Here is a 14,471-nt window from a genome sequence, read left to right as displayed (position 1 = left end):
GGCCAATTTTGACTGCTACTAGTAATGGTCGCCTTAGTATAGGATAGGAGGCCTGCGTTTCGGTTCATTGAACATGGACGCCGTCTCTTTTCACCGCCGAACATTAGTGCATTGAACCTGGTTTGCTGTACGTACATATTCACCCTGGCCGGCCGGTTAGAGGGCAAAATTAGCCTGGCATGCTGTTACGAACTGTCCCATAAAATTTACTCCCTTACTTATTAAATATAAGAGATTTTTTCTGCACGACGAAAGAAGATTCTCATTACTCACGGAGAAATATAAGAGATTTCAATGTTGACTACGTACAAAGCAAGCTGAGTGAACCTACACTCTAGATTATGTCTATATACATAAAAGGCTCGAGGAAGTAAAACATGATGCATGCGTTACGATTTCCAGATCTTTTGGCACAAAAAATGCTCAACATTACACTTGTCATGCATTATTATTGACGTTACAATTTACAAAGAACGTACGATCTTTTTTTTTCCGGCACGTTCCTCCTTCCAATCCTCTGCCCGTATTGTCCACGTTCACGGCTCGCAGCTCTCCCAACTCCGGACTACCTGCCAGATCCTGAATTCCTGATCATCGGCTATAAGTTGGCACCGTCCCCTGCTCGCTTCCCCACACCGCTCTTGATCGATCTCGCGCTCTCTTCTCTGCAAAAACATCCAGTCATCCGTCCTACGATCCCAATGGCCCACGTCCTCGCCGCCGCCGAGCCCCTCACCCTCCTCAAGCGCCCGCCGCCGCAGAACGACGGCTTCGGCGACGACAACGGCAGCACGGAGGAGAAGGCGCCCAAGGCGCGCCGCCGGGAGTCCGACCCGGCGGCGGCACTGGCCGCGGCGCGGCACGAGTTCGGGGAGCACGGCGGCGTGAACATGTCCATCGAGGCCTCAGCCACGTTCACCGTGATGGAGCCGGACACCATGCGCCGGCTCTTCACGGGGGAGCTGGGCCCGGAGCGCGGCGACCTGTACATCTACAGCCGCCACTTCAACCCGACGGTGCTGGCGCTGGGGCGGCAGATGGCCGCGCTGGAGGGGACCGAGGCCGCCTACTGCACGGCGTCCGGCATGTCGGCCATCTCCTGCGTGCTGATGCAGCTGGTGGGCGCCGGCGGGCACGTGGTGGCGTCGCGCTGCCTGTACGGCGGCACCCACGCGCTGCTGTCCCGGTTCCTGCCGCGCACCTCCGGCGTGCAGGCGACGTTCGTGGACGCGGACGACGAGGCGGCCGTGCGCGCGGCCATCAGGCCGGGGGAGACGCGGGTGGTGTACGTGGAGACGATGTCGAACCCGACGCTGGCCGTGGCCGACATCCCGATGCTGGCGCGGGTGGCGCACGAGGCCGGGGCCAAGCTGGTGGTGGACAACACCTTCACCCCCGTCGTCGTCTCGCCCGCGCGGCTCGGCGCCGACGTCGTCGTCCACAGCGTGTCCAAGTTCATCAGCGGCGGCGCCGACATCATCGCCGGTAAGGACGCACACATCCCGGAACTACTCCCAGGTTATGTTGCATGTTCCATGCACGCATGCAAAGACAAGAAAGGGCAACAGCTGTTGCTTACAACGATCCACGTATGCTGGTTAAAAGTCCCACGCATGCAAGCCTATCTCCCCAACTTAAAAGTTCGACAAAGTCCATACGTACTACCTAGTTTTTTATTTTGGATTGCAACAACCCCACGTTTTTAGTCAACCGTCATCTTATTTAACTGGTGCGTAACGTTTTTGTAAAACTAGTATACAACGTATGAATAGCATTGCTTTTCTCCGGACGTGTCATTAGTTCTCAAAAAGTTAGGAAAAAACTACGGCAGTAGTATCACTTGACACACCCAAACAGATGGTACGTGCTACCATGCATGGTGGGGCTAGCTACGCTCAAAGCAGCAGTGCTAGCTCACATGCAATGCCCTGAGACACGGGACATCCCGGGGCTGCATAGGTTCAACTAGAAAAAAGAAAAGAAAAGAATAGTATATCCATGTTTAAAAAACGGTCTGGAATAATGATGGAATAGCGGTGAGTAGTACTATAATTATTAGGAGAAAATGGTAAGAATATGATGGAACAGCGTTGAGTAGTAATTAGGAGAAACTGGTACCCCTCTAAGTAACGATTATGATATGATCAATCGTAATCCTTAGTTTATGTAGTTGGTCATATAATAGTACTAGTACTATTACTTGTGCCTAACTGTGGATACAAACACGTGCTCTATTTAGATTAGTCACTACCCAACCCCCTAACCAAATCTGCAGTGGCTACCTTACTGATACTGGATAGTACAATCATGAATATTTTGGTAAAAACATATTACTCCTTTCATCTTAAAATAAATGTTTCTGATTTACTAAATTTTATACGGAGTGAGTACTGTAGAAGCACAATTCAGTAGCGGGTAATTCACTGCCGGTGGCCGGGCCATCACTTGACGGGAGCATGCATATATGCAAAGAGGCTCTCGACACGGGCGCCTCTCACTGTTGCACCCCACGCAAGGTGGTCGCCGCCCCCGTGCGGAGACAAGGCCAAAAGGACGAAGCGATGAGTCAGCGATGCTCACCCTCACATGTACCCCTCGTTCGGAATTACTTGTCGCAAAAATGGATGTATCTAGACGTATTTTAGTTCTAGATATATTCATTTCCGAGATAAATAATTCTGAACGGAGGAGTACGTACCATGAGTACTCGTCTGTAGCCAGCAGTGGCTACTTATCTCTAGCTGGTGCGCGTGGTGTCCCACCTAACCCGTTTTGGCCGCGCACGCGTACGCTCCCTCGCATGCCACCACCACCACCGTCGATCGTCTCGCGGCCGGACGCGAATGATGGAGCCTCAGCTGCCTGCTAGCTCTCCACGGTCCATGGACGACGCTACGCTACGGGGTCGTCCTTCTTTGGCTCCTTGCGCGTTTTCGCGCCATCTGGTTGATCATTGCGCGAGCGAGCTGTTCCTCTTGCCAGTAATAATTGCCAGCCCGTGAACGGTGCACATCCCACACATTCATTTTCTTTGGTCCGTAGTAGTCCTGTCATGGCATCGCTCCAAGCGGTGCCGATGGTCTCTTGTGGTTGCGGTTTTGGTGCCTAGCGCGATACACCGAACCAAACATGAACCCACTCACCATCACCAACAAACAACTGATCTCTCGCAAACTTGCATGTAGTATCATGTAGGTATGCATGCATCTGACAAATCATCAACCTATGTGAAATCTTGCAGCACCTGACTCAGCATTGGAGTAGTAATGACTAACAAGTGTTGACGATTCCAGGTGCGATCTGCGGGCCGGCGAGCCTGGTGAACTCCATGATGGACCTGCAGGACGGCGCGCTGATGCTGCTGGGCCCCACGATGAACGCCAAGGTGGCGTCCGAGCTGGCGGCTCGCCTCCCGCACCTGCCGCTGCGGATGCAGGAGCACTCGCGCCGCGCCGCCGAGTTCGCGGCCCGGATGCGGCGCCAGGGCCTCCGCGTCACCTACCCGGGCCTCCCCGACCACCCGCACCACGCCCGGCTGCGCGCCATGGGCAACCCGGGCTACGGCGCCGGCGGCATGCTGTGCCTCGACATGGGCACGGAGGAGCGCGCCAACCGCCTCATGTACCACCTGCAGAACACCACCCAGTTCGGCCTCATGGCCGTCAGCCTCGGCTACTACGACACGCTCATGTCCTGCTCCGGCAACAGCACCAGCAGCGAGATGGACCCCGAGGACCGCGCGCGCGCCGGCATCTCCCCGGGCCTCATCCGCATGTCCGTCGGCTACAACGGCACCCTGGAGCAGCGCTGGGCGCAGTTCGAGCGCGCCCTCGCGCTCATGCAGCAGCAGGACACCCCCGCCGCCGCCGCAAAGTACGGCAAGGCCGTCTGACGACCCAAGAGGCTGCGTAAACCACCAAGCGCTGATGCCTCATGGCATGTAATGTATTATAGTATATACTCCTACATTTACTAGCTAAGTAAGCGCCATCTGAATCTGTTCAGATGGATGGACATGCTAGTGTGTTAAGCAGCACGCTAAATTAGTCTTTGGGGAGCGTACTGCGAGATGCATCATGCATGTATTATCGGAATAAATTTGGCGTAATTTCCTGTCAGTGATGATTTGTCAACTGCCATCCCGATTTCTCTTTTTGCTCGCACGCTTCGATTCTGCGTTTACCGTGGCTTGTTGCTGTCCATACCAACACCAGAATACTCTGTCTCAGCAATCAGCTACAGTTAGTTATCTAGTCAGAGCTTACAATGGCATGTCTCTGAACTCGGAAGTTCTGAACTGAACTCTGAACGCAGAGGAGAGAAAGCAACATGTCTCTTTTCTGCACAAAACGAAGGGTATCTCTCTGCTCTTTATTTTAGGTTGATGTCGTGTTTAATATTGGCGTTACTGCAGTTTCCAGTTTGCTCATGCGGTCTGAAATATGTTCTGAACCATCTTCTTGGGGCACTCCATCGCCGCGGCTTCCAGCTCTGAGATCTCATCAGGGCTCAGCCTCCAGCCGAGCGCACCCAAGTTGTCCTCCACATGTCTGACTGTTTTCACGCCCGGAATCGGAATTGCGCCTTTGCAAATGCACCAGTTTATAGCCACCTGCGTTCAGTTAAGCGTCAGGCTTTGTTTATCAGTGTAAAAAAAATCAGATTTGCATATGTATGACCATATATATATGCTAATTGCAAATTACATTGACGAACGCGGGACGATCTCTTCTTGAAAACTCTAGCTAGCGGTAGTGTACTTGTCGTTATTCAGTCAAATCTCACATGTCATCGCGTTTGTCGTGGAATTTTTGGAGATAAATGCTGCAGGCAGATTCTATTTGAATGGCCTTGGGTTTTATGTTTGCCATTTTGTTCAATGTCGATGTTTGACTTTTACTTGGCATCATTAAATAGAAAAAACGTGGTATGTGCACCAAACAACGCAGAGGCTGGGGGATAGCATCTTCAAAAAATAAAAATAAAATTACACGTGGTAAGACCGCGATAGCATGACCACCTCTCAGGCTACAGGTGGGACTGCCGGTGGACATCACACCTTTCTTTTTTTGAGGGGATGGACATCACACCTCAATCCACATTTTTTTTTGAGTCTAAACATGCTTACTTTATTCACTCAATAACCATAGGGATACAATTGATGTCTGGCGGGTTTATTAGCCACAGGTGGCGCCGGACCCCAGACCAAAAGCATGTTTAGCGAGGCTATGTGCCTCAACATTAGTTCTCGTCCTTCAAAGATGAAGGAGCACTGCTGAAAGATGGTAGCAGTCACATTAATCTCCCTAACTATCGTAGCATATGGTCCTCCTGTTCGGTCCTGGATATCTCGAACAACGCCTTGACAATTAGAAGTGATCACCACGCTATCCAATGGAGGTCAGCGGTTAGCACCAGTGCCTCACGGCATGCCACCGCTTCCAAAGTGGCTGGATCGGTCAGTCCACTAAATTTCATATATGAGGCTCCCAGAAACATACCTTAAGAGTTTCTGCACACAGCGCTAACACACCTCAATTCACTTGATCCTGACATGGCCAATAGTGGGGGAGCCCGCCCAATACGTAGGTGGGCTTAGCGGGCTAGTACTATCCAACTAAACATGGGCAATTGTCTCAAAAGAAAAAACTAAACATGGGCAAAGACACTGTCATTGGGAGTTTGATCGTGGTGGAGAAACAAGCAGAACGTCGTGGGCAGTGGTGGTGACTCAGATTGGAGTGTGTCACTTTCCGCACCGGGTCACATGCATACCATGGGTGAGAGTAGACCTGGCCATCCTCCGGGCCGGGCCGGGCTTCGGGCCAGGCCTGACCAAGCCCGAGGTAGAAAACTCAGGCCCGAGCCCGGCCCGGCCCGGCAGTCGGGCCTACTTTTCAGGCCCAAGCCCGGCCCGTCACAGCAAAAAACACACCGGGCCTCAGGCCTTGGGCCGGGCCTCTTCAGTAAACGACAGAAACAGCGGGCCCAGGCCCGGCCCAACCTAGTCTTTGGGCTCAAAACCTAGGCCCAGGACCGGCTCGAGAGCAGCATCGGGCCGGGTGGCCCATGGCCAGGACTAGGTGAGAGGAACCGGCACGCGACCATCTGAGTACGGTGAATTCGTCCAAGGAAGCCTCGCTGCATGGCGATGCAATACCTTGTCGGTTGTGTTGAAAAATTCCCATTTTTTTAAAAACGGAAAGTTTCTTGAAATTCTAAATAATTCTTGAAAACATGAATATTTTTTGCAATTTATAGAATATTATTTTAATTAGTGGACATTTCAAAACAATATTTGGAAACACGTATTTTTAAACCCAATTTTTTTGAATTTGTGAACAAATTTTGAAAATGAAATATTAAAAAATCCAACCAATATTCGAAAACAACAATATATTTGATATTTGTGAATTTTTTAATATAAATACAAAAGGGGGGAAAGGCACAGAAAAACCAAAAAAGAAAGGAAAGAAAAAAAACATAAAGAGAAAACATTAGAAAGACGAAAAACGGATCATGAGTGGTTTTCCAACAAATAGGAACCTTTCAAAGGTTCCCAATATTGGATCATGTACTATGTTCTCTCTCTGCAAATGGGCCGGCCATATCTCTGTCGATCGCTCAATCTCGTGTGTGAAGGGACGACACTTTGACGCAAGGCACGTCATATAGGAATTACTGCGTCACCACTAATATTATGTATCTGTATTACTTGCTGCGATATGTATCACCTGCAAGTGCCTATATACCACCTCCAGTGGGCTGGCTCTTTAGCAGGCAAGCGCTCCCGACTAAGCGATTGACTCGTTTAGGGAAGCTTCACCACGGGTTTTGTGAAGCTTTTGGATGGATTCTTTGTTTATTTTTTTTCTTATACCTTTTTTGTTTTCTTGATTGGTTTTAGATTTTTTTTTCGTTTCTTCTTCTGTTCTTTTTGCTTTCTATTTTTTTTTCTGAATTGACGAACATTTTTTCAAATTCATGAATATTTGCGATTTTTAGAACATTTCTCAAACTCATGATTTTTTGGACTTATGAATATTTTTGAATTTATGAACATTTTTCTATTTCATGATTTTTGAATTTGTGAACTATTTTTGAATTCACAAATTTTTTTGAATCAGCGTGCATTTAAAAAAATTAGAATATTTTTTCCAAATTCATGATTTTTATTAAATGCCAATGAGAAAAACTCGCGTATGCTCACTCGACACTCGCTCATTCGTTTGTTGGAGTTGGCTCGAGCGCTGGCCCAGGCCCATTAGCTGCTAGGGACGCGACCTCGCGACCGAGCGGCGTGAGGATTGTTGCTCGCATTGAGCGATACACAACACCTCCCATTACCGAGTAGGCCAGCGCGTGTCGAGTGGCTGATATGTGGGACAGATGGGCCCCGGTGGGCTGAGTGGGACAGCCCACCAAATTTTTGTCTTAACCGTGGAACCCTGTAAAATGTTTTAAGGCCCTGTTTGTTTCAGCTTTAGTCAGCAGATTTTTGTGGGAAAAATTAGAAACTGAAGCAAACAACTATTTGTAATCATCTCTGCCAGTGAAGCTGAATCTAGATTCGGACCTTTTTTCGTGCAATTGCCTAAAGCACGTCCAAGCGTACTTGAGTGGTAAAGCAAATTTTGCGAGTGAAGCTAATCCACATGTCATTAGAAGCCAACAGGGCCTAAGTGGGATGGCTTGATCTTGCCGACTAATGCCTGCCCACCTGCAGCCTAAACCGCCTCACATTCCTAGCTACATGCACACGTCCGAGACATGCCGTAGCTCGTGCAAAGCTATTGTTACCAAACGAGAAAAAGAAGCTGCAATTTTCATAGAGATTCAAGAATTGGGAGGAGCTTTTGGTAGGTGTGTTGAGTTATGCTCGTAGGGAAGCCAATGAGGCAGCTCTCAGACGTGCAAAACAGACTAGCAGCACTAGAAGGAGATGTCTTTGGATGGACTTCATTCCTGCTTTTCTTACTGATGTTTTACAGTATGATTGTAATCCTTATTAGTGTTTAATAAAGCTCCTTGACTGAAAGAAAAAAAAGATGTAAAATTATGGCATGCACATGGTTTTCTAACAAATTCTTGTAGGGTAAAGCCACATTTCAAGAACTCTGCCTTTACTATGTAAAAGAAGACCACTTGCTGTGACAGACCCCTCATCATTTAGCAAAATTTGGGTCACTCCAAAGTCGTTCTGCACTTAGGAAAACACGTACCTGAGACATGGTTTTGCCCTTTCGGTCGGCAATACCACTCAAGCAAGACAGCAGGGATTCCAGCCCAGGAAGAATCTGCCGGAACAACACAGATCTGCATTGCAGGATATGTTGAGGAAGAGAAGAACATACACTCATCAACTGCAATGCAATTTCAGAAAAGGGAAACGGCGTATTTGCTCGTCCCCCATCGGCAATTACCTTGGCCCATTTGGAAGGTTAGAGGCGTCATATTTCCCGGTGAGCATGCCCAGCCCAAGAGGGCTATAAGCGATGAGACGAACGCCGAGAGAGTCGCACACGGTTTTCAGCTCCATCTGCTCATCGCCCATGCTCAGCAGCGAGAACTGCACCTGCATTCACAGTAAGTTTGAGGCATAACTACACTGAATGAGAAGTATAGTTAGGCCCAATAGGCCGAAGATGCACGGCCAGCCATTTTCTCGCAGCTAACCTGAGCTGAGCTCAAGGGGACACCTCTGGATGCTAGGTAGCTGTGGATCTTCAGAAGCTGCTTCGGCCCATAATTGCTCACACCCACGGCCCGGACAAGACCCTGAAAACGCCACAAACTTCCAGTCAAATGAATCATAGGAAACGTAGCATGGCGTGTGCACTGCACAAATCTTAATTCAGAAACTTTGGCCAGTTATGTATCTGAAGAAATGATAGTCAAATCATACATATGTAGGACTGAGTGTGCACTGCACAGAAAGGAATTCAGAAACTTATATCGATGGCACCATATGATTTGCCTGAAAAAATGGCAACCTTGTCATACATTTCAACTAGACCGTCCCAGAGAGCGCGCTCCTGCAGAGGTGCATAGTTAGCAGTAGACCAATGCAGCTGCCCTATTCCGAGCCGATCGATCTGTAACCTTTCTAATGATGACCTGCAAAAGAGGCACTCCGTAAGGTGATTAGGAGCTCAAGGAAATGCAACTGCTCAGATATGCTCCGTCCCCAATGAGCTATATGTTTCTGCACAAATCCACTGAATGGAGTTGAACAAAAGGAAACATGGCTGATGTACATTAAGCACACAAATTGGAGGAGTACTTGCAGGCGTTGACAAACTGGCCTGACGTTAGTCGCCAAGGATACGCGGCAAACTTAGTTGCGATAATCACATCGTCTGGAGACTTTATTGGCCCTGTGACAATACAAGGGCATAGAAAGTGTCATAAATTTAAGCCATACAAATGATAGAACAATTATGTTGCTGAATTCATTTTAAGCAAATTATGCTATCCAACAATCGAAACCTTGGCACTCGCGGATAAATTTGCCGAGCAGCCTTTCGCTTTGGCCATTCAACTTCCCAGTTCCATAAGAGTCGGCGGTGTCGAAAAGGTTTATGCCATTCTTCAGAGCCAAATTGAAACACTCCTGCAGTTCACTATCCATGCTTTCCTGGTAGCCCCAGAGCAGCTGGTTGCCCCATGCCCATGTTCCAAAACCCATGGGGGAAACCGAAAGGGGCCCAACTTTCACCTACATTTGTGAAACAGCAATGTTTCCTTGAGCAGAATTCAGTGAACAAGAGTTGATAACCTAACGTACTAATTGTACAGTCCTCTTTTTTTTCTGAAGATTGTGTTGCATGTTATGGTTCAGACTGTCATGTGAGCATACAAACAAGAACAATTAGCGAGTTGGCTTTACAAATTTCTGGACACTGCACTTGTTAAAAGTTCAATGTTGCTCTGGTCCATCAGGACATTGTGGAAGAGGGATGAGAGCTGATCAGGTCAACTAACCCTCTGCTTGTTTTGACCGTGGTCTGATGAATCAACCAACCCATTTTCTCCTTTTCTCGAGAGGTGCTATCAACCAATTTTACTAGAGACGCTATGTCAGTAGCTTTTCACCCACCTAGAGTTAAAATAAGCACAGCAACAGCAAACTTCTGTCAAGCCTGTAACCGTTCTCACGCGATGTGGAACTTTTGGGTCGCCGTGCACGGCTTCGGTAAAGAGGAACGGCAGCATCTGAATGCATATCGACAATAGCTCTGAACCAAACGAACAGGGGCTTTTTTCCGTTTGATCCGCAGCCCCTGGGACACCACAGATTAAAGTACTGCTCTGCTAATCTAATCGCGTTCCTGCCTCGTGAACGAGTGTGGGTGTGTGCGAACTCAGACGGAACATGAAGTTTGTCCTCGTGTCTCATCTACTCGCCATTCTCTTTGATGGCGAGCTGTACCGTACCGTAGGTTCAGAACAGCTCAAAAATCAGCAACACACTGTGAAAAAGAGGGCGCTGTGTAACCATTCATTGTTGTGCCCATAGTTCGATACTGTGTTAAAAACTGCAACCAAGCCCTGCATGCCTGCCTCACAGTTCACATCGCCAGTACCCTAGTTTAAGGCTCTGGATAAGCAAGACTGCAATGTTTTTTTTTTTATCAAAAACAGGGGAAGTGCTGCGATGGTTGCACGGGTATAACTCGTCGCTACGAAATTCATGCAAAATTGATGTGAGATCGCCGCATTCCAACCGGTTTGTACTCGGTGAGAAAAGATTGCTTGTGTGTGTGTGTGTGATCTCGACTAACGTGTGACTGTATAATATGCAGGAGACATGTATAGGAGAGCTGGCGTGTCGGGACCTTTTGCCACGGCCAGAAGAGGGGTCCGAGGCGCAGCGCCGCGGCGGGCGGCGGCGGTGACGGAGGTCGCCGGAGGAGGACGCCTCCGCCGTGCGGCTGCGACGAGAAAGGCGTCGCCGGCGCCGCCTTGGCAGCCGACAGGGCCATCGTCGGTGCAGGGTGAAGAGAGAGGAAGGAGGCGCGCTCGTTCGTGTCCGTTCGTCTCGCGATAAAACCCCGTTCGTTTCGATGCGGCACGCGTTGCGTTTTACTGGCATGTGCATCGCACGTGATCTCCTTTTTTAGGGTAAATTACAGGTGGGCAAATAGAATGTGGGCTAAATTTGTTCTGGTCCAAGCCCAGCGAGCATGTATGATTTTTTTTTCCAGAAAATTCTGTAAACTCCCATTTCAAACTTGAACTTCTCCGGACGGCCGCCTTGGGAGCTCTGTGGTGATGGGCATTAGAGCAACTCTAACAGACCCCGCATCCGGCGCAAACCCGCATAATTTCGGCGATTAGACGGGCTCGGCCCATTTTTCTGGCCAGACCAGAGCCCGCATCGGTACACCGGCCCGTAAATTTTTTTGCCGCAGCCCGCAAACGCAACCCCCGAGCCACTATAACTGCGGGTTTGCGGGGCAGATGCGGGTCGAAACCCTATCCTCCCGCCGCCGCGTTCCCCTCCAATTCCCCACCGCGCCGCTCGATTTCTCGCCGCCGGCGAGCCTTGAACCACCATGGCCGACTCGGGGGATGAGGCGGAGCGCCGCCGCCGCGCCAGATCTGACGCCGCGCGCAAGCGGGGGGCGCGTCGCTGGCTCAACCACGATGCCCGGCCGCCGCCGGCATTCGACCGGCGCGAGCTCGACGAGTTCGAGCTCGAGCGCGCCCGTCGCCGCCGCGCCTCCTCCGGCAACTGGTCCGCGGGGAGCTCATCCGGCCACTGGTCCGCGGGGAGCTCATCCGGCCACTGGTCCGCGGGGAGCTCATCCGCGGGTGCATCGAGCTCGCGGCTCGTTCCGGTGAAGAGGGAGCCGGAGGAGGCCGTGCCCGATGTGTCGCCGCTCCGAGGCGTCATCGGACCCGAGGACTACCTCCCACCGGGGCAGGAGGAGCTCCTCGAGCGCGTCGTCCTCGAGCGGTCAGCGAGGGATCAGGAGGAGATGGAAGAGCGCATCCGGCGCGAGCTCGAGTACGAGCAGCTCTTCCTCGATTCGGGCCTCACGGCATCGCAGGCGCAGGCATCGAAGGAGGCCGACCTGCGCATGATGAAGGAGGAGCAGGCGAAGCTCTTCGTCGACCTCGGCTCCGACTCCTCCGACTCCGACTCCGACTGATCGCCGCCAGTGGGCAGCTACCGCAGGAGCTCCGGTGAGCTCAATTTTGTTGCAGTGATGCGGTAGCGTAGGCCCTGTCTAGCATATCTAACCTCTATGTATGTATGTGGCGTGTATGAACTTATTTATGCGAAGAAGAACCATGTATGCTCGCGAGCTCCGGCGAGCTGTTGTTTAAATTTCTCGCGCGAAACAACTTTTTTTAAAATTTAGAGGTCCGTTTGCGGTTTCTAGTATGCCGCCGCAATTTTCGGCCTGCATAATTGCCCCCGTGCGACCTGCAAACACATTTTACGGGTCGGCAAAATGCGGGGTCTGCTATAGTTGCTCTTATTGGGTTTGTTGGCGCCGGCAGCTCGTGTGCTCTACTTAGTTTAAGCATGCGCTTTTCCTCCTTCGTGGTCTCGCCGTGTGCAGCGTGGCCTCTGCTTGCTCTCGAAGTGCCAAGACAGCACATCATGTGTGCACTAACCCTCTCTAAGTGATCCTCCGGTGGCATTCATCCATGTTCTTGGAACATTTAGGTCTTCCAACGATGCGGTGCCTTGCGATCCAGGCGAGGAGGTTGTGGCCTCCTTCGGAAATGGATTTGGATGAATGGATTGCGCTGGGTCCTTAGTGTTTGGTGATGGCACGCCATGTTGATGCTTACTCATTTCTACTCCAGTGTCGGCAATGCTACTTGTTATGGTTCAGCTGCGAAAGAGGGCCTCGACGTTTTCAGCTCATAGTTTCTTTGTATATCCTTTCTGTGCGAAGCGTTTGAGGCCTTGTTAGCTGTTTTCCAGCGCCTTTGTATCTTTCCGCTTCTAATTTTCTCTTGTCAGTTGTATGTTGTAGTTGTATCCTGATCGGTTGATGGTTTTGTTAATTCAAAATCAAACAAGGTGCGAATCCTTCTCAGACTCGGATGCATCTTTTCTCTAAAAGAACTTCTCCGAAGTGCCAAATGGCATCCTCCTTGTCTTACAACGGAAGTGCCAACTCTGAAAGCATATACGTACATCCGGACGCCACAAACTAGCCTAAAACGTCCGGGAGGCCCGCCCCGGTCACTGACCGGTCAGGAAAATCTGACTCGGCCAGACACCTCAAACGGGTCTAAAATGCCCGGGCTGGCCGGCATCCCTCATATCCAGTCAAATATGGGGCGGATACGGGGGCGCCCGGGTGCGTCCGCCACGCCAGCTCGGTCCACCCAGCCCCCACAAATACCCCCCATCTAGAAAACCCCAAACACCGGTCAATTCAAACTCTATTCACTCACCTCTTCGTCCACTCCACTTCCGATTCCCTCCCATCCGATCCAATGGTCGACGACGGAAGCAACGGTGGCTCCGGTTCTGAATCCGATGGGTCGAACATTGATGTGGAGGAGGTGGCCCTCCGCATCGCATTGCAGAGGTCGCTGCTCGAGCAAGGCGGGCCCGCCAGTGGCGGATCTTCTTACTCAGCGCCCGTCGCCCGTCGACGCAGCGTCGGCGACGTCATCGGCCCTTCCTGCCCGCCACGCAGCACCGACAGCTCTGCTCTGCTCTGCTCCGGCAGCTCCACCAGGTACGTCGCCCACCTGCACCATCCTCTAGTCCGGAAGTGATACCCGGCCATCGCTAGGTCCTCGTGCCCGCGCCAGGCCCAAGGCGCACGAGAACGCCCGAGTCCGAGGCATGTGCAGCCCGGCGAGAGCGGCAGCTTGAGAGGAAGAAGGGGAGGTGATGTCGGCGCGCCGGTGGATCCCAAGGCCGCGCTCCTTGCGTCGGTCCTCTGCCGCTCTCTCACGACGGTGAAGACAGATGCACGACACCTCCGCCGAAAGAATGCCACGGCGCTCTGACTCGCCATCGAGTTGTCGGAGTGCGAGGCAACCAAGGAGGCGAAGGCGAAGGCGAAGGCGGCCCTCCATGCGAACGAGCAGGACCGCCTGCTCTGCAGGCTGTCGGGCATGAGGTGCAGCTCCGACTCGGACCTGACGGACGGCTCCACCTCCAGTTCCAACGACAACACACCTCCGCACGCCGACGCCTACACGAAGGAGGGGCGCAGCCGCGCCGACGACCGGAAGGGGAAGGGGCCGACGAGGAGTGGTGATTTTCTTCGCCCTTCCCCGTCATGTTTTTATTTTAACTTTGTTTAAGTTCGTAGCATGGATTTGCCGTTGAACTCCGATGAACTATGCTTCATTTGTCCGGCAATGCAAAGTTGATCCGATAAACTGCGTGTTGTTGATTGTATTTACGTAGCGTTGCATGGGTTGTACGATTTGAAGGATTCGAATATGAGGGATGCGGATGTAAAAGCCATCAAATAAGATGT

The 14,471-nt window shown here is 51.1% G+C and overlaps 2 protein-coding genes across 2 annotated transcripts; one reads left to right on the top strand and one right to left on the bottom strand.

Annotated features, from left to right (window-relative positions):
• Positions 1 to 522: 522 nt before the first annotated feature.
• On the top strand, positions 523 to 4,118 carry LOC109778033 (methionine gamma-lyase). The gene is made up of 2 exons (XM_020336598.4): positions 523 to 1,485; positions 3,294 to 4,118. Exons 1-2 carry the CDS (start codon positions 702 to 704, stop codon positions 3,890 to 3,892), a joined length of 1,383 nt encoding a protein of 460 aa, XP_020192187.1. The 5' UTR covers positions 523 to 701; the 3' UTR covers positions 3,893 to 4,118.
• A 33-nt stretch (positions 4,119 to 4,151) lies between these two features.
• Positions 4,152 to 11,091, bottom strand: LOC109778034 (pyridoxal reductase, chloroplastic). Its single transcript, XM_020336599.4, has 8 exons — positions 10,839 to 11,091; positions 9,490 to 9,718; positions 9,284 to 9,377; positions 8,994 to 9,117; positions 8,677 to 8,778; positions 8,424 to 8,575; positions 8,223 to 8,316; positions 4,152 to 4,612 (listed from the first exon to the last, which is right to left on the bottom strand). The coding sequence occupies exons 1-8, from the start codon at positions 10,983 to 10,985 to the stop codon at positions 4,427 to 4,429; spliced, it is 1,128 nt and encodes a 375-aa protein (XP_020192188.1). The 5' UTR covers positions 10,986 to 11,091; the 3' UTR covers positions 4,152 to 4,426.
• Positions 11,092 to 14,471: the final 3,380 nt, after the last annotated feature.

Source organism: Aegilops tauschii, chromosome 1 (genome assembly GCF_002575655.3).
Source record: "Aegilops tauschii subsp. strangulata cultivar AL8/78 chromosome 1, Aet v6.0, whole genome shotgun sequence".
Taxonomy (NCBI): domain Eukaryota; kingdom Viridiplantae; phylum Streptophyta; class Magnoliopsida; order Poales; family Poaceae; genus Aegilops; species Aegilops tauschii.
The sequence above is the reverse complement of the archived record's forward strand: the minus strand, read 5'-3'. Positions and strand labels throughout refer to the sequence as shown.

Bases quoted from the DNA above. Each gene is read 5' to 3' on its own strand.
- LOC109778034 (XM_020336599.4), bottom strand. From the start codon at position 10,985: ATGGCCCTGTCGGCTGCCAAGGCGGCGCCGGCGACGCCTTTCTCGTCG. The intron at 9,118-9,283 runs GTACTCCTCCAA...CCTCTTTTGCAG, and splicing joins CAGTTTGTCAACGCCTGCAA to GTCATCATTAGAAAGGTTAC. The intron at 8,779-8,993 runs GTTGCCATTTTT...TGGCGTTTTCAG, and splicing joins TAGTTGAAATGTATGACAAG to GGTCTTGTCCGGGCCGTGGG.
- LOC109778033 (XM_020336598.4), top strand. From the start codon at position 702: ATGGCCCACGTCCTCGCCGCCGCCGAGCCCCTCACCCTCCTCAAGCGC. The intron at 1,486-3,293 runs GTAAGGACGCAC...TGACGATTCCAG, and splicing joins CGGCGCCGACATCATCGCCG to GTGCGATCTGCGGGCCGGCG.